This window comes from Cavia porcellus, unplaced genomic scaffold (genome assembly GCF_034190915.1).
Source record: "Cavia porcellus strain 051 isolate PalLab524CR breed Dunkin Hartley unplaced genomic scaffold, mCavPor4.1 scaffold_1, whole genome shotgun sequence".
Lineage (NCBI taxonomy): Eukaryota > Metazoa > Chordata > Mammalia > Rodentia > Caviidae > Cavia > Cavia porcellus.
This window is the reverse complement of record NW_026947484.1, coordinates 45,773,662-45,798,836: the sequence shown is the minus strand read 5'-3', so window position 1 is coordinate 45,798,836 and position 25,175 is coordinate 45,773,662. Positions and strand designations below refer to the sequence as shown.

The window sequence follows — 25,175 nt, the reverse complement described above, 5'->3', positions numbered from 1 at the left end:
CTCTTTCTTACTGGAATCTAATGAATAAATGTAGAAAGAAGAAAACAGAAAATCATCCTTAAGCAAACAGCTAAGTAATTATTGTAGCCGAAATCCATGGACACACACTAAAATCAATACATAGGAGTTTGAGGAGGAACAGGATTGGCATAGTCTGGAAGTATCTTTACCTTGGAGAAACGTGTGAAAACTCCCTTAGCAATGGTGTTCATGCCGCTTATGGAAAGTCTCTGAAGACGGCATTGGTTAGACGGATGGCGCATAAGGTTAAACGGTCATAACTCGGCTCTCATTGAACCTGCTGTTTCTCTGATGCTGCCTTTTGGGAACCTAGTCGGTCTCTGCAGCCTGAGTGAAGATGTCTGTCGCCTGACTTCTTCATTGTTTTCCTTCTAGTCCTCCACATTAGTGTCTTCTCTGGAGGCAGAACTGTCTCAGGTGAAAATGCAGACCCACGTGGTGGAGCAGGAAAACCTCCTTCTCAAAGATGAGCTGGAGAGAATGAAACAGGTAAGGCTGCTCGCTCTTCCCGGGGCTTCGTGGGACAACACAGAGCCAATGGTCTGATGTTTTTAGCCACCAAATCTCCCATGCCCCGAGTCCTGTCAACTGGCTTAGGGCTTAGAAAACTCAAGGACTTGGAGTACAACTGTTTACAAAGGCTAATTCACTGTGCTTTGTTTTATGGTTCTGTATAGCTCTATAACTTGCTTATGTGATAGGTCCTAAAATCCCATTAATATAAATGAATCCCAACCACTTCAACTTAAGAAATTCGTTGTTCTACTTACTCTCAGCCACGTGATGAAGTAACATTTCTTTGTCTAAACAAAGGTGGCTTTCTTGCTCCTAATGTTCATCACTGCTTCCACTCTGATTTGTAAGGACACAAATGAAACAGTTGCCTCTTAAACTTCCTCCTGATAGCAAGTTTGAAGCATCTGACCTAAGCAGAATAAACCCCACAGCTCTACGAGGGGTACACTCTCACTAACAAATGTGGCTTTCAGAGTTCCACAAAAAGACTTAATTTTAAGTATAAAGGAGCATAAAACTATTCCCTAAATACTGCCCTATTTTATTCTTTTTTATTATGGAGTCCTTCAGTTGAAACAACACTGATTCATAGGAAAGTTAAGTTCCATTTTATTCATTTGCTCCATCCCCAGATTACTTTAATATTATGGCACCCTACTTGAGCATGGTGGCACATGCTTGTAATTGCTGCAGTCTGGGAGGCTGAGGCAGGAGAATCAAAAGTTGGAGTCCAAGGCCAGGGATATAGCTCAGCAGCACAAGTGCCTTCCTGGCAAAGCATGAGGTTGAATTCCAACCGTTGTACCAAAAAAACCCCAGCAACTTGGAATCCAGCCTAGGCAATTTAGCAAGACCATCTCAAAGTATTTAAAAAAAAGGCGGGGGGCAGCAAGTATATGGCTCAGTGCCAAGGCTTAGGTTCTATCCCCATTACCCCCCTACACACAAAAATTATGGCACCTTTAGATCGTTAAATTATAAAATATTTGTTCTTAAATCTGTTCAGCCTGTAAGCATAAATGCATTCTTCACCTAAATGCTGAAACACTGAATCTAGTTTATGTTTGTGTTCATTTCTGATTAACTCATGTAAACATTGCATACCTAATTGGATTATAAATGTGCATGGTGTTTGTGTCTCTGGTAATGCCCCATGCAGTTCTGATACCCCGCAGATGCTTATAAGAACATTAGTCAAGTTCTGCTGTAACCAAAGAAACTGTCCCACACAAACATACGGAAGTTAAAACTCACAGTTCTCGGTGGTATCTGAGTATCCCAAATCTATCAATACCAACTTTTTACTAAATTAACTTGGGCACCCTTATATTGTATACATTTGGAAAGTCTTGTTGTTCAGTCTTGGAAATGACCATGAGCAGTTTCAAAACTGTAGCATGGCACATGCGTGCTTTGTAACACTGCTAAGCTAGAGAAGGAAAAGAGTGAAGTTAGGAGAGATGGGCACATCGCGCAGTACATTTCGTTACATATTTGTTAAAGGCATTGGTATAAACAGTAAGATGGAAGAATAGTGAGGTTTGCCTGCCTTTGGTAGGAAATTGCTTTTTTGGATACCAGGGCATAGAGTAAGGTGGTGACAGCCCAGCGTTAGTATCATATGGCTTGGACTCGTGTGTGCTGCTCAGTATGATACCATGACTTATATAGAGCTCATGCAACACTTTAGCACATGCTACTCGCTGCATTGAAAAGAAACACAGCATCTGCAAATTTGCACACCCATTCAATAGACCCCCAAATTGGTGTCAAGCTTTCTGGGTGCTCACAAAGTAGGGGTGGCAATATAGTGGGTAAAGGAAGGCTTTCCTTATATCAGTGTCAGATACTTCAAAGTACATTTTCCTATGTCCTCCAACTTGTTCAGATTTGTCAATATGTTGGATTCGTTGCAGTTGGAGATAAGATTCAGCTGGTGAACTGTTTTGTCCTATTGCTAAAACTAAATATGAAAGAATTTCAGGTAGGAAGTACAAAGCTGGCCGTATCATAATGATGAGAACTGAAGATGCAGGGTCAGGTGCATAGGAAGAAAGTTAAAGCTTTCACAGACTATGGGAAAGGGTTACACGGTGTAAGAAACAGCCTCTTTTAAGGAGTGGTTCTCAGTCAGGTTAGGGGGTAAGGATTGCTCCCCAGCCCCAGGATATTTTTGGTTTTTATCAGCAGGAATGATAATATTACTGGCACCTAGTGGCTAAAGCCAGAGATGGTGTGAAACATCCTAGAATATACAGGATAGCCCCTTCTCCCTAAAATTATTGAGTCCAAGGTGTCCAGCAGTACCAGCAGTAGTGCTGAAAAGTAACAAAGCCAACTGCTTTGCCATGGTCCCATATGATAGAGCAGAGGAAACCAGCATGTCTTACGTGGGCACCTCTCTGGGAAGGGCACTTGGGACAAGCTGAAAAATACTGCTGGACCCTTAAACCTGCCCTTGTGTTGCTACCTTGCATGTGGCTCCTGCATGTGGCTCCTGCCAGTGTTAGTCTTGACTGAGATTGTTTTTGAGAAAAGAATTACCAGGTTAAAAAGCATGGAAAGAATGTTAGATTGATGGCAGAATGTCAGTGCGTTCCTCTACCCTGAAGTGTAAAAGGATTCTTATTAACAATGTCTTTTCATGTCCATCTGCAGAGACATTTCGGCCATCAACAGGGGAACAGAGGGAAGCCAGGGGAAAGAGTTTGTTAAAGTGAATTCTAGTCTGTGGAGTTTATAGGCGCCTATCTGGATAGGGAAATGCACTGTTTATAAATACCGTGCCCCTCTGAAATACAGGCAAGAGGCGATACACGGCTCATCTGTGTCTCTCTTACAGCTGCACACACATCCTGACCTGTCGGACTTCCAGCAGAAAATTTCTAGTGTTTTAAGCTACAACGAAAGACTGCTGAAAGAAAAAGAAGCTCTCAGCGAAGAACTGAGTAGCTGTGTGGATAAGGTAGTATTGAGCAGAAAGAGTTCACCATCACGGTGGAGTGGTCCTGGGCTGGACAGTAATTCACAGGCCATGAGAGCGTGATCATCCCAGAGTGTCCTGAAATAACATTTTAGAATTCAGAGGTGGTGTGATTGACCCTGGGTCTCATGAGACCGAGAGATTGTGACATAGTCTCATTCTAACACATCAGGATGCCGATATATATATCTTCTACATAATAGAGTTTTTAATGATGTAAGATCTATTTCATAGTCACACACTTTGTTCTGTTATATTTTCCCTAACAGGTCCACAGTTACTGCTTTGTCCCCACCTGCCTTGTGGGCATTTTTTTTCTGTTACATTACAATCTTGAAACTTCTGATTTATCTTCCAGTTCATCACTTCCCACCCTCAAAATATGAGGCAGTGAGGGGAAAAAATGTCTATATCTATATTTATATCTGTGTCTATATCTTATTCTCCAAAAAAGAGGAGACTCCTCACAATCCATAGAGTCATGAAAACTACTTCTTTATTGGACCTTGCCCTGCCCTGCCACTTGCTCTGGACGTGTTAGTGGAGGCCTATCCCTGGAAGCTAGATGTTTGCAAAACTGCCCCCTTAGCTTTCTTTTCTTCCTGAAACAGTTGGCAAAATCAAGGCATTTGGAGCACAAAATTGCTGCCCTGAAGCAGGAACAGACATCTTGGGAGCATGAGAATGAGGCTCTGAAGTCCCAGCTGGCGGACTCCCAGGACAAGGTGTGTGTGTGGACCTGTTTCACTTCCACGTTGACTGTTCTCCTCCATCGATAGCTTAGTGGGAACAGGGTCCCGGGTGGGAGCGACTTCAGAGGGCTCACAGTAATTCCACGGGACCTAATTTGACACATGTTCAGAGTGTGGTACAATAATACAAACAATATTTCCCATAAAGTCCACTGATTATGAGATTACTTATTATGAAAGCTTGAGGATAATGTACAAAAGTTACTATTTCTAAATTTAGAAATGGTGTGTCTGAAGCAGGTCCATGCCCTGTTAAAGATCTTTCATTCCTTTTACAAATTTAAATGTATTTATTGAAACCTATTTGAGATAATAATGTGAAGATTCTGCAAATATATATTATTTTCAATTAAGAAGTCCCTTAAAAACCAACACCGAGGCTAAAACACAGTTTCTACCAGATTCTACGAACAAGATCATTTTCTGTTGCTTAGCATTTATTGGCTCTCTCAGCCGTCCCTTGGCCCTACTGGATAACTATCAGTGATACACTGCTCAGCTTAATCATTTTCCTAAATATGCTTTAGTGTCCTACAAATAAATATAATATTCTGGGATTCCAGAACATTATACTGCACAGAGAAGTGGATGTAGCAAAGAGAACCAGAAAGGACCTTGGGGTTGTTTTATCTTTGTTCATTCATTGCTGGACACGTGGAGGGTTGGAGTAGCGGTGTAAGACTGTTGTTATCGTGTAGGTTCAGGGTCTAGAAGATACGCTGCAGAACGCCAACCTTCAGATGTCTCGAATTAAATCTGACCTTCGCGGGACTCAGCAGGAAAAGGAGGCTTTAAAACAGGAAGTGATAGCTTTACAAAAACAGCTTCAGAATGCTGCTGGTGACAAGGTGATTTCTTTTTTGTTTTACTGAGTTACAAGTTATTTATGATAAAAAGTGTAAGTTTTGGCCTGTATTTTGATCCGTTTTACATGAACCTATGTACATGTAAGTGAATGAATATTATGGTGTATATATAGTATATTTATATATAAAATAGAAAGGAATGCCCTTGTGTACGTTTGTGTCACCCCCACTTAGATCATTTCTGGCACCCAAACTGTTCCCTGGTGTCCCTTTCATTTGATAACCTCAAGGGACCCACTTTTGTGGGATCCTCTGTGTCCGCAAGTTACGGAAGCTTTGTTTCTGGACCTCATATCAGTGTCACTGTCATTATACCAGAAGGGTCATTTTGGTGTTGAACAAGTTTAAAAGATCATGGCTGAGTTGAGTTTCACGGTAATCAAACTAAAATATTTTCAGACTGTTTGTAAATGATAAGAACATTCATATGACCCCAAAAATTAAGCCAAAGAAAACATTGCAAGAAATTAATCTAGGAGCACATAAGTACATACACACACGCAGAGCAAAAAAGTAAACTTTCTACTGTAAAGAAAAACTGGCACTAAAACAATAGGACTGAACTCTGGGAGCTAATTTAATTCATCATGCCGTGCCCTAATGGGTTGTTGCTCCTATGAATCATCAGTAAGTCCAGGAAAAGCTGGGTGAGGGCTTAGTGATCGTTAGAAACCACATCTCAACTTAAAATATAACAATGCTGCTTAATCCGTGCGCAGAGAGATTAAGTACAGTGTTATGAATGTTACTCTTAGGGCAGATGTTAAGATTTTTGTCCTACAATAAAAATAGGAATGAATTCCATTTTTCTTCAATCTTGTTATATTTTTAAAATAAGATCATTATTTCTATCTTAAAATTTTTCTTCTGGGCTGACATTTTTCTCAAAATGACATTGTAACTTTTTTTTCTTCATGTTTGGCTTAAAAGGAAGGAGTTTTTATCTAGTTACGTTACCTGTTTTTGAAAAGTTATTTTGAGGGTAAAAATAAAACATCCTGGTAGCTTAAAGCATATTCCTGAATCTAGGCCTCAATTATGTGGACAGTATGTGCTTTGAATTCTAAAAAAGGGAGATGATTGCATATGTGAACATAAAAATAGAGCTCGGCCTGTGAGCTTTCAGGTTGTCAGTGCCTTTCAGAGTGACCTTTCTCTCCTCTGGTAATCAAAAGGGTGCTGTATTGCCTGGATCCAAAGCAGCTTCCTACCAACAGGGCAACTTTTAAGCCACCAGCCAAGCACTTCTATCCTTTCTAGAACTGGAATTTATATTTCAATCATCTGCTATTAGGCTGTGCATGGTGGTTCATGCTTGTAATCCCAGCACATGAGAGGCTGAGGCAGGAGGATCCCTGCAAGTTTGAGGCCAGCCTGGGATACATAGTGAGACCCTATTAAAAAAAGAAAAAAATCATTTGCTGTTGAACTTATCTGGGCTGTTTTGTCAAAGACCATATTAAATCTAGTGCTTCCAAACCTTTTGTTTAAAAATCAAATTCCAAATGTACTTTTTAATTCATACCCATGACTACGTACATATTTGAAGACAAAGGTAAAGGTTTGCTAAGAATTGTCATTGCGTTGTGTCTATATGCCATTTTCCCACAGTGAATCATTATGTACTTACAAATAAGTACTTAAAAAGAAAGTAGGTAAATAGGAAACTTTTCCGCAGCAGAAATTGGCCATCCGTGTGTTTAATGCTGCAATTTTCTCTTAAGGCCTGGGCCCTGGAAACAGCCACACATCTACCAGGGGCCCAGAGCCAGCAGCCAAGGCTGTCTTGGGAGAGGCTGGAACACCTGATGCATGAGGAGCAGCAGCCTCTCTGGCAGGAGAACGACAGGCTGCAGAGCATGGTGCAGAGCACCAAGGCGGAGCTCTCGCACTCCAGGGAGAAGGTAACTTGAAAGGCTACGTGGGGTCCCCGGCTGAAATGCTCACTGTGATGTAAAAATGCAGCTTCGCTGTGAGGAAATGGATCTGGGGTTCAGATCTGAGTATCTTGCTAGAGCAGACTTACTCTGGGAAGGCATAATTTATCATCTACTTGCATACGATTTTACTCTGATACATTTGTAAGATATGTCTCAGTTTATGGAAGCTGCTCGCTACTAAATCTGATTTTAATACATCAAAAACATACACTCACAGGAATTATGTTAACCATCTATTCTTCATTCAGATTGACTAACTGCCCTATCAGTATTTACAAAAAACAGCAGAATTAGACTCAGGCCTTGTGGGTCTAACTCGCTCCTTGTAGGAGAAAAAGGAGCCCCATTTTGCAGGCTCAACATGTCAAGGTTAGGGTGGGTTTTAAAGGTCACCTTTTTAACCATCAAGCGTTGTGGGTGCTTCTTCCTTTTATTCCTTTACCTCTGCCGCACGGTCTCCCATTTATATTTAACCAGTGCTCCGGCTCCTCTACCGAGGACGAACTCTGAAGGGACTCTGTTGTCTTTCAGGACTCTGCAATCCTCTGCGATCACGGGTGCTGTGGTGGGGTACAAGACATGGCCCTGTCCTCTGGGAACTTAGCAGATACAAAGGCACATTTCAGTTATGAGCAGCCTGGTACAGAGCTAGGAGTTTATCATCTGACTCACTGCTAAAAGGGACGCTCATGCCAAAGCCCTATAAAGGATCTTCAAAAACCCATAAAAGCAGGCTTCTAGAATTGGCAGGCTGTACTGAAAGGTCTTTTGTTGTTGCTCTTGGTTTTGAAATGGGTCTCACCGTGCTTCCTAGTCTGACCCTGAAGTCCTGGATTCCAGGGATCCTCCCACTTCAGTCTCCTGAGTAGCTGGGTGCTCCAGGCCTGCACCACCATACCTGGCTAAGAAAGAATTTTTAATAACCACAGGAACTGAGGGCTAAATAAGAACTTTTCCTGAGTGTGTTGTTTGTGATTCCTGGCCGGGTGATTGCCTGAGCAGTTGTTTATATTTGTTTTTGCTAGGTCCGTCAGTTGGAATCCAGCCTTCTGCCCCTTAAACACCAAAAACATCTCAACTCATCAGGTACTGTGAAGCCCACAGAGCAAGAAAAGTTGAATCTAAAGAGAGAATGTGAACAGTTTCAGAAGGAACTATCGCCTGCTCATAGGAAGGTGAGTTTTCCAAAGTATGTGCCATGTGTCTAGTGTTCCCTAGAGCATGTTTCTTACCCTGTAGAATTCTGGGGAGATGATTGCATTTTGATTCTTCCTTTTATCACTTTATGTCTCTGTAGTCTCATCAAAACAGTATTGTAGTTCTTTTGGATTGAGAAATGGTTGAAAAAGAACAGTGCAAGCCAGGGGTTTAGCTCAGTGTTGTAAGTGCCTGCCTGGCAAACACAAGGTCATGAGTTCAATCCCCAGTACCAAAAAAAAAAAAAAGAAAAAGAGCAATGTGTTTGAAGGTTTCATGGGCAAGACAGTTCATCATCATCACTATTGAAAGATTTTATAAACTGGCAAAATATATATAGCCTACACATTGGAAACATCTCATTGTATACTGTATCAGTTAGCTGGTGCTGTGTAACAAAACAGCATGTGGCACCTGAAGTTTCTGTGGGTTGAAACAGGAAGCAGCTTAGCAGAGTGTGATGTCAGCCAGGGAAGTGGTCAGCCGAAGGCTTTGCTGAGGCCAGAGGATCAGCATTCCAGGCTCTCTTCTGATTTACCCAGAGGATACTGTTTCCCGCTAGCTAAATGCCTGAGACCACAGCTTTTTGTTTCCTGGACAGGCAGACATCTAAGCTCAAAATACCAAGACAAACTGTAGGGCCTTTGAGATTATAGCATCAAAAGTCACACACTGTGCTTTCTGCTGCAGGCTGTCAATACACAGACTAAGCCAGGCAGTGGGGATCCTGGCAAGCCCTCTCGGAGCTGGCTACCACCTGCTCAGACCCCAGGAGCACAACTCCATTTGCCTTCTGTACCTTGTCTCTTGAAGTCAGGGTTCAGACCATGTTAACCTGAGGATGTTGGAGGTTACTTGTCTTTTCTTTCCTAAACTAAAACTTCTAAGTTTTCACTATTACATTCCTCTTGTCAGATAATACTGTTTATTCAAAATCCCTGGAGGAGAGAACAGTACTAGTTTTGTTATAAAATACTCATGTTTTTCTATACCTTACAAACATTCCGACCACTTGCAGCAAGAAGGCTGGTCGCGATCTAAGATGAAATGCCACTGCATTTCAGCGCCTTTTGAGGAAACGTGACAGAGTTCCTTAGCCACTCTTCAAAGGAAAGATCTCATGAGAGGTTTTAAAATAACGATTTGAAATGGGCCTGGAAATGTTCCATTTCTTCTTTTTTTTTTTTTTTGGCTTTTTCCTTTTTATGGGTACTAGGGATTGAACTCACGACTGCCTGCTTGCAAAGCAGGCGCTTATGCCGCTGAGCTAAATCCCCAGCCCCTCCATTTCTTCTTAACAAATCTTGCTGCTCTCCTCAGCTCGTCTTGATAGAAGCCAACATTAGCTTTCTACAATAGTGTCATGTTTTCTATTTAGCAGTATTTTGAATCCCAACATCCTGGAGCTCACTTGAGTCTTCCTGAATTAAAGAAATCCCAAAAGTGGATGCACATAAAATCTTCAAATTCCATCTTTAAAACTGAAAAAAAAAAAAAAAGTCACATAAATTTTGATTTATGTACTCTCAAGAGCTTGTCCCCTCCGAGATCTAGTAGTAGCGGGTCATTAAATCAATTTATTGAAAATAGCATTTTTTATTACTAAAATACACTGGGATATAGCAGTTTATGGCTGTGGTAAGGAGAAATCTTTCCTAAGCATTTTCTTTGAGTGATGATGTAGCTACAGTTGTCCGCAGAGGTATGTGGAGGTGTGGATACAGTGTTACAAGAAAATCTTGCGGTGTTTTTTTGTGGGGGGGTTTTGTTTGTTTTTTGTTTTTTGCATTGGGTGGCATCAAAGTCTAGAAACCAGAAGCCTAAAACCTAGATTACTTAAGTAGCACTGCATTGTTTATTGGTTTTTGCATTATTGAAATTTCTTGGCTTTCAGTCGAGATTTTTGACAAACACAAATTTATCAAAGTAAAGGAGAACAATTTGAGTCTTTGTTTGCTTTTTGTTTTGTTTTGAGTACCAGGAATCAAACTCACAGCGTTGCACTTGCCCGGCAGGCACTTAAGCCGCTAAGCTAAATCTCTAGTTTTTGTTTTGTTTTTTTTTTTAAAGGAATTCTGTTTTTTAATAGGTCAGTCAGGTGAATGCCCTTGAACGAGAATTAGAAACAATTCATTTGGAAAATGAAGGCCTGAAAAAGAAACAGGTGAAACTGGACGAGCAGCTAGTGGAGGTAAGTGTTTAAGCAAGTGGCGTTCACTGTGGAAAGTACTTTAATGTATGAATGAGACATTCATTGGGAGAGATTAACCATGGCATTGAGTTCCTGCTGTGAAAATCTGAGTACTTGCCAACCTGCATTCTTTGGCCTGTTTTGCCAATTTATTATTTAATTACTTACTTATTTACTTATTTATTGGTCTTTTTGAGACAGGGTCTCTATGCAGTTCAGGCTACCCTCAAACTCACTTTTTAACCCAGGCTGGCCTCAAACTTGCAATGATGCTCCTGCCTCAGCCTTCCATGTGCTCGGGTTACAGGCATGCAACACCATCCCCAGCTATTACTGGTTTGATTTTTGAGTACCATTGTAGCATATAATATATATCGTTATAGAATGTGAAACAACTTAAAACCTTCCATCATAAATAAAAATTTCATTGAGATATTTTGCTTTCAGTAAAGGAAACTTGTGAACATTTTGTGAATTGTAAAATGTATAGACAGTAGGGAATTATGCACAGAAAATATCTTTGTTCATTCTTAAAACATAATGTATACAAATATTTTTAAGTCAGAATATAGGAAAGAAGAACTGTTTCAATGTTTTCTTTTATAAAGCTGGATATAAGCCAAGGTAATTTTAAAAAGTAATACACGGCTTTTAAATGTGCAATACGGCTGAGCATATCATGTTGATGTTTAAACAACCTCTAAAGGTTCCTGGCAATTTTATGTTGTCTGATTTATCCACAAATGGGGAGATTAGTGAAACTATAAATAGTGAAAGCCAAACCACGTTTTCTGACAGCCTATAATAAATGCATCCCAAACCTTGAGCTGCCGCCTGTGCTTAGAAGGGGATATGCTTTCCTGAAGAAATGATTACATACTCTAATGAGTACGCTATCCGAAGCCAAGCCCAATGTGTCTAGCAACAAATTGAGAGGAGCAGACTGTAATCAGTCACCGCTGCGTGCCCTCCAGGTGCCCCGTGGCCAGCAAGCTGCCTCTTACCTTCCCAGTCCATTTATAGCATCTGCCACCCTAAGCAACTCCCCACATCATCTTCCCCTGGATCTAGTAATAAATATTTGCTAATAGATAGCAAAAATGGAGTGTTCTTGACACTGTAACTGAATAAGCAAAAAAAGTAGGGACTTTCTATTTAAAAACTAGAAAGAATATGTCATATACTATCCTAATAAGACTTTAAGATTTAACTCTATGCATTTATATGGATTGGGTTTTTTAACAGTTCTATTGATATGTAATATACATACTATACATTTTAATGATTTGGGGTATGTTATTCAGTTTTTAAAAGGTGATAAATATTTATAGAACACAAAACATGCCTTTTTAGCCATTGTTAATTTTAAAATTTAGTGGTATTAGGCCCGGGGGTTTAGCTCAGCTGCGTAAGTGCCTGCTTGGCAAACACAAGGTTGTGAGTTCAATCCCCGGTACCAAAAAACAAAACAAAAAGAAAAGTTAGTGGTATTAATATATCATTTCCAATTTCCATTTTCATCACTTTCTGACTGTTAAGCATTAACCCCATTCCTCCTGCTGGCCTTAGAAACTGGATTATTTATAACATGATATCTGTAGATTAAGCTGGTTTGTGGAATATACAATGACTTCTCCCCATCCTTGGTATCCCAGCTCACCCAAGGGATTGGTATATTCCTTCCAGTCAGGGATTCTCACCTGCCTAGGGCGAGAATCTTTGGAAACAGAGGAAAGCTCCTAGGAGAGTCTGGTCTGACCTCTGTGTTCCTGCGGGGGAAGGCGTCCCTGCTTATCTTGTATACACACCAGCTTAAACATCACCCATCTAATGTGACACATACCCTATTCCCATGGAATTAAAATTGCTAGAGTAGAAAATGGAAGAATTACAGCTGGGATTTGACTCCACTGCCAAGGCTTTTTTAACTACAGGAGACAATATTCAGTCCAAAATAACAAAAACAAAAAATCTTGAACGTTGAAAAAGGAGTATCAGGTCCGCTCTGTACCACTGTGATCACCAGCATTTTCAAGAGCTGAACAAAAATTCTTGAGTTTCTATTTTGCATCTGCAAGGGCCAAGCAATGATAACATTAGATCCATTCCATCCTGTACCTGGAGTTGCCTAAACAATCATAGTAGGACAGGTACAGGTCAAGGAGACCAGCTCACACACCCACCAGATGGCAGCAGGTGAGGAGGTAGGCACAGAATCAGAGTTGAAGACATCTGCATGTCTACAAAGTTTTTATTTGGAGAAATGTAAATTTTGGTCCTTCACATGGTTTTGTTCAGGTATATAAATGTATCCAAATGATAACTGTTGGTTCTCTGTTTATAACTCCTTTTTCTTCCTCTTCCTCTAACTCCTATCATTTCTTCTGTTTTTGTTTTGTCTCTGGCTAACCTGTACCTAGAGCTCAGTGGTTGGAAATAGCAGAGAAGGGTGCAGTTCTCTGCCTGAGATAGTGTGTGAAGGTAGCACTTTCTTTTCCGATGGACTGGCATGGCATGGGGCCATCTCCCTGAACTCTTCACTGTGTAACCTTTCTGTAGCAGTTCATCAGTCCTAAGGAGCCAGTATTCATTTTCATTTTGCTTTCACTGTGGAACATGTCTCTGTTTCCATGGGGATTTTCCTCAGTGTTTAAAGCATTGTATATGAAGAAAATTACCCCACCTATATAATCTCATGGGGTCCTAATACTGCATCTTCTTTATTCATGAAAATAAAGGGGGGGAGGTTTGAATTTAAACCTAAAAGGATTTCAGAATGGATATGGGTCCACCTCAGAAATGAGGATCTAAGGAAATGAATAGTGGCTTTGAAGCTTCATGGTAACATTTAATTATGGTTGAACCCCGCTGCAAGCCTGGAGGTGCTTCCTCTTGGGTTTCAGACTTGCTCCTGTGTCTTGCATGCCTTCCATGGAGTCCAGTGTCTGCTGAACGAGCTGACAGATGTGAAGTGGCATGCTCGTTGGCCAGAACCTAGTGTCCACTCATCGTTTCCTCTCCCTGCATTCGATTGGCATGTTGGTACACCATTTCCTCACTGTTTTTAACAAATGCTTCTGTCCCATGTACCCCACTTCCCAGATGTTTTAGGATATCGCCTTATGCTCCAGAAACTGCCTATCTTACTGTGATGTGTAAAGTTGTAACTACACATTGACAAACATTTTTAAAATGGGTTCATGTAATTTTAAGTGCAAGATAAAATCCACCCTCCTCCTTTTTTTTTTTTTTCTAAAATGGAGTGGGAAGACATGTAGCCATTGAACATTTTGTCTTTAAGAATCTTTACAAGTGGCAACTCTAGTGGAAATCCTAAAACATAACCACTTTTCCCCTGATTTCCTTAGTTCTACCCCGGGTTTTGATAAAGGGGAAGAGAGTAATTAAACATACTGGCCTAGAAAAAATTGTGTAGAATTCTGATATACCATACCGTGTGCTCTATATTATGCACAGATGCTCTTATGGTCACTCAAATGAGGGAGTACAATTTTTCAAAAGCCAAAAATTTTTCAGAAAGCCTGCTTATTCATTATCTTTTAAGCAAAATGGCTCTTCCCATTACCTGTCTCTCGCATTCATGCACTGTTCTGCTTCTAAGTTATCAGTCAAGAAGAGGCCAGTAGCTACATCACAGATTTCACTCCTCCCTGTCAGGGACAGAAGGGAGCTGCTGTTGACCAGACCTTTGTCCTCCTCCTGCAGATGCAGCCCCTGAGGTCCACTGTGATGCTTAGCCCGTCTCCTCCTTGGGATCTGCAGCTGCTCCAGCAGCAAGCCTGTCGGGTGGTCCCCAGGGAGCAGTTTCTGCAACTTCAGCACCAGCTGCTGCAGGCAGAGAGGAGGAACCAGCACCTGCAGGAGGAACTTGACAACAGGGCCTCTGACGCCAACATGCCACAGGTAGTGAGCCTTCTGTTCTTCTGTCGGTCAGCTGAGCTCACGGTGTTAACTTTCCCTTTATCTGAAAGGTGGGGATGAAGAACCTGAGTCTTCTATCCGAGAGTCACACCTTTCCTGTGTTTTGCTCCCACGGAGCTGCAGTGCTGGGTTTGGGTTTGGTTTTTGCAGTGCTGCTTTCAGCTCTCAGCTTCTAGGCTGTGTGGTAAAGTGTGCTGGTCTCCTTTGCACACTAGTAGTAGGCAACAAAGTACCAGAATGACTGGAGCATCGTGCCCTCTTGGCCTAACGGTCTCATCTGATGCCACCAAATCTTAGCAAACTGAAATGTAACTTGGTTTATGCACTAATAACACAACATCCTAGCCGGGTATGGTGGCACATGCCTGTAATCCCAGCACTTGGGAGGCTGAGGCAGGAAGATTGTTGCAAGTTCGAGACCAGCCTGGGCTATAAAGTGAGCTCAAGGTCAGCCCAAACTGTATAGCGAGACCCTGTCTAAAAAAGACAGAAAAACAAAACAAAAATTCACAGTATCCTGAGTTTTCCTGTGCCAGAGGGCTGGAGCCTGCCAAATTCTACAGAACTTACAAATGGGACTTTTATTAACTGATAGATAGCAAGTGTAGCTAGTGGTACATTCTTGGTTGATATGACGCATTTAACTTAATTTTTGATTAATCTAATTTGAAAAGCCATTTTAAAAAATACAGATCAGCCGGGGATTTAGCTCAGCGGCATAAGTGCCTGCCTTGCAAACGAAAGGCCGTGAGTTTGATCCCTGGTACCAAAAGAAAAAAAAAAAAGATCTTCCCATTGCCTTTGAATCACCATTATCCTAGCGCAGCTGCCGGGTACTGCATCAGCTCGTACTGCCTAGGCTTCCAAAGTTATTTTTCTTCAGTGCTTCATTCACAGTATCCTTCAGAGGTTTCATAACTCTCCAGTCTTAACCCATTCGTTAATTCAAAATTAGGAATAAAAACTAAAAAGTATCTCTTCCTGGAATTCCAGATCAGTTCTCTTTAGTTTAGATTCACTTATGCTTCCAAATATGTCACCTCCTGAATAGTGATAAGGAGTGATAATATTGATAACGTTAATATTGATAAGGAACTGCACATTTCTTTTTTTAATCCCCTCTGAATGACTTTGTAAAATCATGTTAGTACTAATGTTTTCCTCTTTTGCTGTGTAGCTGTGCTTCATTGTGATATATACTTCTCCGCTACCTAATCTTCTTGAAAAAATTTTGAAAAAAACCTTTTTTCTTACCGATTTTAAAATCCACATTTTTGGAAGCTTTTCTATATCCAATACCTTCCCAGTACCAAAATTAAATTTTTGAGTTAAAATTGCAAGGGGGAGACCATTTGAGAGATGCTTCAGCTCTTCGTTGTAGAACTGAACTACAGACCCTTGACCCTGGCTTCTAATCGATCTTTGAGGCCCATGTGTCTGGCCAAGCCTCTCTGTCTTTGCTCACCGATACACACAGTTTTCACTCAAAGCCCGCTCTTCCCAGCCAGTCCACCAAAGTGTAGATATAAAACCTGCTCTTCTACTCCATTACTTCTGTTCATGTTCTTGTACAAAAAGGGAAAGAAAAAAATTCCTCCAGCAGAGACAAGGGGAGACCGCTTATTACTTTTACTAGAAAACCATGCCAGGCTTGTGCTGCTGAGCTGATGTGAATGTTAGGATACAGGGTACAGGGCAGGATGTGCATGTCATCTGTGAATGTGGAGTGACGTGACATCCCCTGCCTCCGTGTCGCTTTGCTTGCCAATGCAGTGGAAGTGGTGTGCTACTTTTCAAAACAGTTTGCTTTGTCGTGTGTGAAGTGAGACTCCCTGGACCGCGTCCCCTTGGCATCAGGGTGAAGTGTCCACTTGCCTTCTTTCTCTAGGCTTTGCTACCGGAGCCGCGAGCCGTGCATGCGGATTCCTACAGAAGGATTGGGCACCTGTGACACGGGGCTGCTGTGGATGGCACTGGTTCCCATGCAGCCTCCTCACGCTCACACCCACACACGCACGCACGCACACACGCACGCAAAGACCTAAGCCGAGACCCCTGGGAGCCAAGTGCTTTTGGCAATTATTCCATCATTATTTTTACTGAAGCCTTTGCAGTATTATGTCAAAACATATTTATGTCTGTAGAAAGGACAGAGTCTGTGAATCGAATTCACGAACTTCAGGTTGTTACAAATCCTTTTTTATTTAAAGAGTGTGAATTTAAACTTCTCAAAAGGATGTATTCTATATATTTTTTTCTCATTCCATATGTTGTAATTATTTTTAACAAAAGGTACTACTTTTCTATATGGAATTTGAAGAAAGTCAGGGTTATTTATACTGTTTTGTATGAGTTGTACAGTAATTTTTGACAGGGAAAAGGAAAATTTTGATGAAACAATAAAATCAATTTTAAATATATGACTGCCTTTGTTTTTGCTTTTTTCTGCTCTTTGGCCATACTCCACATTTGTAGGATTGTCTATGGTTACAGTTTTCTGTGTGGCTTGATTTTCTTAGGACAGAAGAAATTTCAAAAATTCATTTATGTTTGAACCTTAAAAACTCACTAGCTGTTATCATTCTTTCATTATTTGCCTGCGAAAATTTCTTATTTTTTCATAAAATCAAAAATTAGAGAGGGAAAACACCCATCGTACCTTTTTAACATGTGTGCCTTTTTTAAAGCTAAATATCTAAGGCTTAATTTATTGAAACTCAATTTTGCATTGGACTAATGCCTACCACAATTTCTTCCATTCGAATTAGTCACATGGTTTATGATTAAGGGATATTATTGAATATCCAATCAAATGTAAGTTTTCAACTTGTGTCATCCTCCTGCCTGTTTTATTTTAAGATAGGCCTTTTTAAGAATATTTAACCATCAACATTTGAGCTCTGCTTAAAGCCTTGAAGCCCTGGTTCTGAGCTAACATCTCCTTATGTAGATGTTTTGGTGAACAGAAGGAAGTGACAGGGGCAGTCAGTTGGACTCTGGTCTCTCTCCAGGTCACTCTGCTGTCCCCACCCACACATTCCTTAAGCTGTCACTGGTGTGGGGCGAGGAGGAGAGGCCAGGGCTTTTTGCCTGCCTTTGTGGTTTTCATCTAGGAGAGATCTCTGGGGAGCAATTCTTGATTTTCAGTCTGCACTGATGAAAAATTCACTTTCCAGCCTGGATGTTTGCTTCACATTGATAAGACAAACTAGGAAGCAGATGACCAGGATACGGGGATGGGGAGATGATTAGGAAGGAAGAGAGAACCCTCCTAGGTGTCAGTCATTTCCAAGGAGAAACAGACCTTAGTGTTTCATGTTGGTTGGGAACATGAGGCAGCCTCAGGTAAACCCAATACCTGGAGACCCCACACTGTCACAAAGACCCAAGCCACAACAGAAGGCTCATCCATCTTTTAACTTGCTTTGGGTACTCATTTCTCTAGAAAAAGTGCACACAGGCCCTCAATGATGGGTCTTATGAATTTTGCTTTTTTATCAGGGGATAGTGGTATCCACAGGTAAGATTCTCTCTCTTTGATTCCTTCTCTGATAAGGCTACTTTTCTCACATGTACAATCCATGCAGTCTGCAGAAATCCCATCCTTCCTATTATCAAAGCAAAACATTAGCTGTCCTTTCTAGCGGCATCTTGTGGGGAGAATAAGCCTTTGCTCTTTCCAGCGTGGCATGATTTTCAAATGATAATACACCTTTTCTTTTCTGCAGGGAAACCAGGAACAGCTGGTATCACTCATGGAAGAACGGATGATAGAAGTGGAACAGAAACTGAAACTGGTGAAGAGGCTTCTTCAAGAGAAAGTGAATCAGCTCAGAGAACAAGTGAGCCTCCCCAGCCCCTCTCATGCACCTCACGCCCCCGGTTTAACTCCACTTTCACGCCCCTCTGTCACCATTAACTCCTGTTGTCTAATAAAGGCAAATTCTCCAGAGTGTCTAGAGGAACATAGGATCCAACGTGCTGCTGCAAAAATATGAACTCTGATTTCTACAGTTTCCAGAGCTCTTTTACGACATATGTTTGTCCACAATTTTAAAAACATGTTTGCTAACAATATCTCACATAGATTAACACACCCCTAAGGAGGTTCTGAGACTCAAATTGAATATGTACATCTTATTTTTCTTTGCCCAAGGCAGTGTGCATATTCAAATAGGAAAATGATACTGGTAAAAAAAAAAAAATGAAGGCAGGGGTAAAAAGTAGACTGTAGCTTTCCGATTCCCAATAGTTTGTGATAACCTCAAAAAGCACCTTATCAGGCCCCAAATGGATGTGCTTTCAATAGAATCTGGACCCTGCAAACACCTGCTGGTGGCCTAAGTGTTCAAAGTGTTTTCATTTACTGAGAGATACTCAGGGAGGACCAGCTCCTAGGTACACATCAGAGCATCTGTGGAAACAGACTGAGACATGCTGGTGGCAATTTTCTAGATAAACAGTTTTAAAAGGCATAATAATCCCAAGAGAAGGTCTGAATGCAAAGGCAGACAAGAATTCTCCTTTGCCCTTCATCTTAATAAAGAGAGGAGAAAAAAGAAGGTCCTATTAATGAGCAGCTACCCATTCTACGCTGTAAGTATTCACTCATTCAATTGTGTTACTACAGAAGCAGCAAGGAAAAAGAGAAAGAGAGAAAGAAATCCCTGCCCATGTTTAATTAAAACCTAGCCCACCTATAAGGTGCCAAGCATTTGCCTGATGACAGTCAAAAATAAAATGAAATAAAATAGGTTGGTTCTATGTTCAGTAGAAGAGAAAAAAACACTTGATCCAACCCATTCCTACCACCTAGAACCACCAGAGGTACACGCACGACTGTCCCATCAGGTGGCTTGTACCATCCCTTGCTGCTCAACGGGACAATTGTGCATGCACACTGTGGTGCAGGCTGCTGAAGTGGAGTCCTGAGAATAGAGTGACAGGTGGAAAAAAGGTGGGGGGGCATGGTAGGCTGTGGAAACATCAAGGGGTTAGTTAGGACAACGTGTGGGGTGAGAGCATCTGTAAACATGGGGCACTGCCGGGCTGTAATGTTGACCTGGAAGAGGAGACTGGAGAAAAGAGACCTCGCATGCTACCCTGAGTGACTTTCATTCTGTTGTGATGAAGAACAGTTGAAGTGTTTCTTAACAAAAGGAAGAGGAGAGAAAAGCAGTATTAGAACATCTTGATAAAGAATGGGTTCTAAAATGTGTGCCCCCTGCCAGTCGTCTGGATTTTTATTCACCTGGGAAATGCTAATTAGCCTCTCCATTGCTGCTCTTTATTCCCTCTAACCTTTATTCCTGTAGAGGCACTGCTTGAATCTAGGTGTAAAATGAGGATTTAGAAGTATGATGTGGGTAAAGGAGATGGAAGATACTAATGGGGATGATACTAAAGAAAGAGCCTCCCAAATGTGCTAACAAGTCTTCCCACCCTAACCTTGACTAAATATTCTAACCATAAGGATGGGAAGATACCTCTTAGGCAGGGCCCTCTGAAGAAAACTGCCCATATCTCACCTTTTTATAATTCATGAGCCAAATTTCTCAATAATCAGTAGATTGTTGTGAATGGAAATTTACACACTTGCTAAAAGCAGAATGTGTACCTCAAAAATTTAAGTTACAAAAGTATTGTTAATTTTAGAAAAATAAGAAATGCTACCTCATCTATTTAGGTGGGGGAAAGACATTTTGGGGACTTTTAATAGCAATCTGTTACTTGTATTACTAACACCTACAAACATATGATGTAAAGAAACAGCTTGGAAAAAAGTGGATTTGTTCCACTCTCAACCCCAACACCAAATCTGATGATAACGCTGCACTATAAAATAAAAAATACAATTGGAGAATGGACTTTGCCTTTATAAAACAACTGACCTTATGTCAGCCCTTAAACCTAAAAGCATCGTTACAGAAATGGGATGAAGATGTTTCTGGTTCTGTTTCTAGCTCTGCAAGAATACTAAAGCAGATGCAGTGGTGAAGGACTTGTATGTTGAAAATGCTCAGTTGTTGAAAGCTCTGGAAATGACTGAACAGCGGCAGAAAACAGCAGAGAAGAAAAATTACCTCCTAGAAGAGAAGATTGCCAGCCTCAGTAATATAGTCAGGAATCTGACACCAGCGCCCTTGACTTCTACGCCTCCTTTGAGGTCATAGCCACACCAAAAGATGCACTCGTATCTGTGCACTTTACTGAAATAGGTGGAAGGTTTCAGTAGGTTCCTTTAACCCCATTTACAAAAACTCAATGGCTTAAAATTAAAACTGAGCCCAAGTCTGCCGGCACCAGAATTGGAGTCTCCAATCATCATAGCTAGTTTTTAAAACAGAGTCTTGTGGGAATTCCAACAAACAATCACGTATTTCACTGTTTATTCAGAAGCTCTGAATTTATTTTTTAAGTATTCTATAGCCGCTACCAAGAAGATGAATATGTAAAACTATTTAAGAACCTTAAAGCCCCATTTTAATGGATTTTTTTCAGGTCACTTATATGCCAACTGTATAGAGTCCAGATACATTTCTGAGTTTGGGACCTGATTAAAGTGGTTATTAAAGAACTATTTTAAAATCAAGTTTAGGTATTATGCATTTAAACACTGAAAAGTCATTCTGGTTGTAATAGTTTGGCATTTTTTTAATTAATTGGTAGACTATACTTCTGTTTCATAAGAAGGGTAGGCTTGGTGACAAATGAGGTCAGGAAAGCCCTGACCTCATGGAACTGACCTCAAGCCCTGACCTTGTGGAACTCTACCTTCTGACACCTACTACTCATGCTGTAGTATAGATTAAGAACTGATACACTTATGCTGTTGCTGAGTATTACTACCCTTGATCCATTCTAGATTTAGAATCCACTGACTCAACTGCACTCTTAACTAATGGTAAAGCTTTACTTTTTTTAAACAGCCTTTTTCTTCCTCCTCTTAGAAGTTTCATTGGGGACCTTGTCTTCTAAGAAATGGATAAAGCCACATTCTTAAAGTACCTGAACCATAGGGAGAGCTCTGAACAAACCCCCTTGGAGTAAACAGCCACTCTTGAAGAGGGATATGCAGCCCGTAGGGTTCTCCTGCGTCTGAAGTCTTGGAATTCATGGACTTACCATTAATGATGCCTCAAGAACTCAGGGAACAATTTTTATACACTTCCTGAACTACTGTTGGGCTTCTCTAAAGAGTTTGGAATATATAAACCATGTGACCTTATTTATTTGTTTTATATATTTATGGCCATAGAATTTTTATTTCTACATTGTAGTACATTTACTTGTCCGGAAAAGGCCTTGATCTTAGAAGTGAAAATTTCTTCTAACTTTATCAAAGAGTTTTTATTGTTTATTTAACATAGGTCAGAATTTTCAAGCTTCTCATTCTTCTGTACCTCAGATCTGATTGCAAGAGTTTCTGACTGTGATAAGCGTTGGCACTGCCACCCTTGGGAAAGGCATGCAAAACAGGACTCCCCACCGTTCCCAAGATCAGAGCTAATGGCACAGTAAACATTCTAGACTGGATAACACACTGCCTGCCTTGTCTCAGTTAAAATCTCCCCTTCTAGCCTACTTTCTCCAGCGATTAGTGGAGGACTTAAAAAGTGCAGGACACTACCAAAGCTCCTCACACTCCCCTTCACATTTTCACAAGACAGTAATTATATCAGGAATTTCACTTTGATGGACTCCAGGAAACTCAAACCCATCTGTTTACAAGAGGTATAAACAGAATAACCAAACACTGTTTATCAGCTGGAACACAGGATAAAGCAAACTGTCACAGAACAGTCATAGAACGGTCAGACCTTCAATCTCAGCAAAACAGTTTCCACCAAGGACCTCCTTCCTCAGGGCCTGGCCACCTGCTGTCAGGCTTGGGGCCAGTCCAGGAATCCTCACTGTACAGTCCCCGCCAAGGCCCTGCCGTGTGGGGGACTAGTTCTTACTGGTGAAGGAGACAGTTCAACTTCTGAATGGTTCTTCTTAGCCCTTGGAAAAAAATTTTTAATTCTTCCTTATAATTACGCTTCAAAATACTTGGCATCTGTTATCACACCATCTCTAAATCCTACCATGTAGACTCAACTATTTGTATGGCACTGGCTTTAATAGAAAATTTTTCACTTAAAATCCTGGATAGCCCTTGGCCAAGGGCAAGGTACAAACTAAGCATCTGTGGTGTGCTTTTGTGATTGCTTCAGGTCATTCAAGGTTAGTAGCACTGAAACTAACACAAAGTACATTTCCCAAGTAGCTGACTATGCATGTGATCCCATTTGTTGTATTTGTTTGTTTTTTACATGATGAAAAGTATAGGTTGGTTTCCTACAAATGTGTATTTATTTATATATGAAACGCTGTACAGTAAATGTAAATATGACTTTTGGGGAAGTTTTAGACTACATTTTGATTATGTTTATCCAAAGTTAAAGTAGTACTCAGATAAAAATTAACTTAGCCAATAGGTAATTCGTTGCTTTTACCTACTAACTAAATTGGGAGGAGGGTGGGAATCAACATGAGAAATACCATACAGATATCGTAAATTTATATATTTGTGCTTATTTTTGAGAGATGGTTTAGAGTGGGAGTTTAACTGCCCATTTATAATATAGCTATGGCTTTTAAGATACTTTGAAAATATGAAATTTAAGATGTTAAAATTATATAAATTATGTTTAGATTTTGCTTTCAGACGCCTTAAATGGCAGTCTTCAAAATCAAGTTATATATTTTATAGAAATTCAGCAGATTTTTTTACTATAAGCACTGGTTGTTAAATTTATTTTAATGTAGTAATTATTTAAGATTTTCCTAAAAGATCAGCTCTTCATTTCAAGGGAAAAAAATCAAATGTTGCCTTTGAAATAATAATATAATAATAATAATAATATGCTGAACAAAGGAAAATGTGGATGATAAGACCTCCATGACCCTATTTTACTACTTCTGCTTTCTAAAAGTCTGACTCTTCAGCTCAAATTTGTGAAGAGAAAAAGTAGGAATTATAGAACCAACCACAATATTTTATTTATTTTTCTAAAGCTCTTATTAAATCCAGACTTTAAAAACTTTTTTAAATGTGAACCTTTCCCAAGGGCCCCAATGCACTGTTTATATATTCAGCCAGCAGCATATTTGACATAAGCAGATCATGAAATCATGGGTTTTCAGGGTATCAAAAATGCACCAGTGCCCAGAGCAGAAATTATTTTGAAGAACTGGTTTTAAGAAATGAATAAGGCTTTATGGCAGAGTTTGACTTTTTGACATGTGGAAAATAACTTACAATTTTTGTTTTTATTTTGCTGAGTGAAGGAAAAAAAAACACACTGCTATTGTCAGGTAAGAAGCAAATCATGTTTTGAATGGATGACCTGTAATGAATGACTCACTGGAATGATGTAATTATACAAGCAATGCCAAAAATGGAATCAAAACCTAATAACCAAAGCATCCATATTTAAAATATTCTATCGTGTATGGACCTATGTGAACATTTCAGTGCTGACAACTAATTTTTATTTTGTGGCATAGGAATGATTGTTGGATAACAGAGTTAGCTTTTTTGTTTCTCAGCTCTTTGTATTATACAGGTTAAATGTGTTCTTACTGGGGAGACATTATCACACGTGCTTTAAGGGACATTAGTTTTGGGAAGGAAAACCTGAGTTCATGCACAGTCTAGCTGGAGGTTTAGCTCAGCGACATAAGTGCCTGCTTGGTGAGCACAAAGTCTTGAGTTCGATCCCCAGTACTAGGGAATATAAAACAAGATACCAAAACCCTTAAGGTTTCGACAGTCTAGAGTTCGGTTCACATACAAAATAATGTATATATAGGGCTGGGGATTTAGCTCTAGCATAAGCACCTACCTTGCAAGCAGGCAGTCATGAGTTCGATCCCTGGTACCGATAAAAATGGAAAAAAAAAAAAAAAGACAAAATAATGTATATATGTTTATATCAGCTTTGTATATCTCACCTTAGCCATTGTATCCTAGAAAGATTTTAATGTGACTCTAACTGTAAATAAATAATTTTCCAAGTATGCCTCTTGTTTTCTATGTACCCTAGACTTCCATAAAAACTTTCAATGTGTTTATCTGTAGTCTTGAGAGTGAAATCAAAATATTGCACCAAGCACAGTCTACAAACGCAGAATTTCAGACTGCACTCCAGAGGACTAAATTAAGATTCATAGATCTCCAAATGATGTGTTCGTGCCTTAGAACATGGATTCCGTTCCTGCCAAAGAAGCGTAGCTGTATACTACAGCAGTGCATAGCTACCTGCAGAATCCTGGCTTAACCTCAGGCAAGGCCTCACTTGGGATATTAGATTTTTAGAGGAGGCTTTGTTTCACTTTGCCATCCTTGTGGGTGTGGCTCAGATGTTAATTTAGCTGCTCGAGAGTGATAGATGCAGTTAGACACACACAAGGCCAAACTGAAAGCACGTTAGTATGCTGAATGCTGACACTTAGAAATGTGACCAAGTGAAACGTTACAGGAGTCCTGCTTTGTTTATTTTCAAGTCATTTATATCAGCCTCACGTTTCATGTATGATTTAGAGCCTCTTATCCCTGTTTTACAGATGAGAAAACGGAAGCCCAGCAATGTTGTGGCTTATTCAAATCACACTGCCAGTTAAGTCAGTGACTGAGAACTCACAGTCCAGCTCTGTCTGTGTTAATACCATGCTGCGATACTCGTATCTTTCCTGACTTGGGGCAGAACAGCATTTAATCAG

General features: G+C 40.3%; 1 protein-coding gene and 1 long non-coding RNA gene across 11 annotated transcripts in view; one reads left to right on the top strand and one right to left on the bottom strand.

Moving 5' to 3' along the window:
* Nin (ninein) overlaps nt 1-24,473 on the top strand; it is a 102,841-nt gene extending 78,368 nt beyond the window's left edge. For 4 of the 10 annotated variants that reach the window (XM_063247375.1, XM_063247370.1, XM_063247407.1 and 1 more), the window contains 10 exons: nt 397-510; nt 3,380-3,502; nt 4,132-4,245; nt 4,971-5,120; nt 6,863-7,042; nt 8,104-8,253; nt 10,365-10,466; nt 14,193-14,390; nt 18,137-18,250; nt 20,372-24,473. In XM_063247375.1, the coding sequence (XP_063103445.1) occupies nt 397-510; nt 3,380-3,502; nt 4,132-4,245; nt 4,971-5,120; nt 6,863-7,042; nt 8,104-8,253; nt 10,365-10,466; nt 14,193-14,390; nt 18,137-18,250; nt 20,372-20,581 (1,455 nt within the window). In that variant the 3' untranslated portion in view covers nt 20,582-24,473. Of the gene's footprint in view, nt 1-396; nt 511-3,379; nt 3,503-4,131; nt 4,246-4,970; nt 5,121-6,862; nt 7,043-8,103; nt 8,254-10,364; nt 10,467-12,886; nt 12,948-14,192; nt 14,391-16,296; nt 16,829-18,136; nt 18,251-20,371 lie in introns of those variants that run through there. The other 6 variants (XR_010046985.1, XR_010046984.1, XM_063247381.1 and 3 more) reach the window with 6 other exon arrangements.
* The window catches only part of LOC134475766 (uncharacterized), a 34,493-nt gene continuing 17,570 nt past the window's right edge, over nt 8,253-25,175 (bottom strand). Inside the window, exon 3 of the long non-coding RNA XR_010047005.1 lies at nt 8,253-9,756. This is a non-coding gene — a long non-coding RNA (uncharacterized LOC134475766). The remainder of the gene's footprint in view (nt 9,757-25,175) is intronic.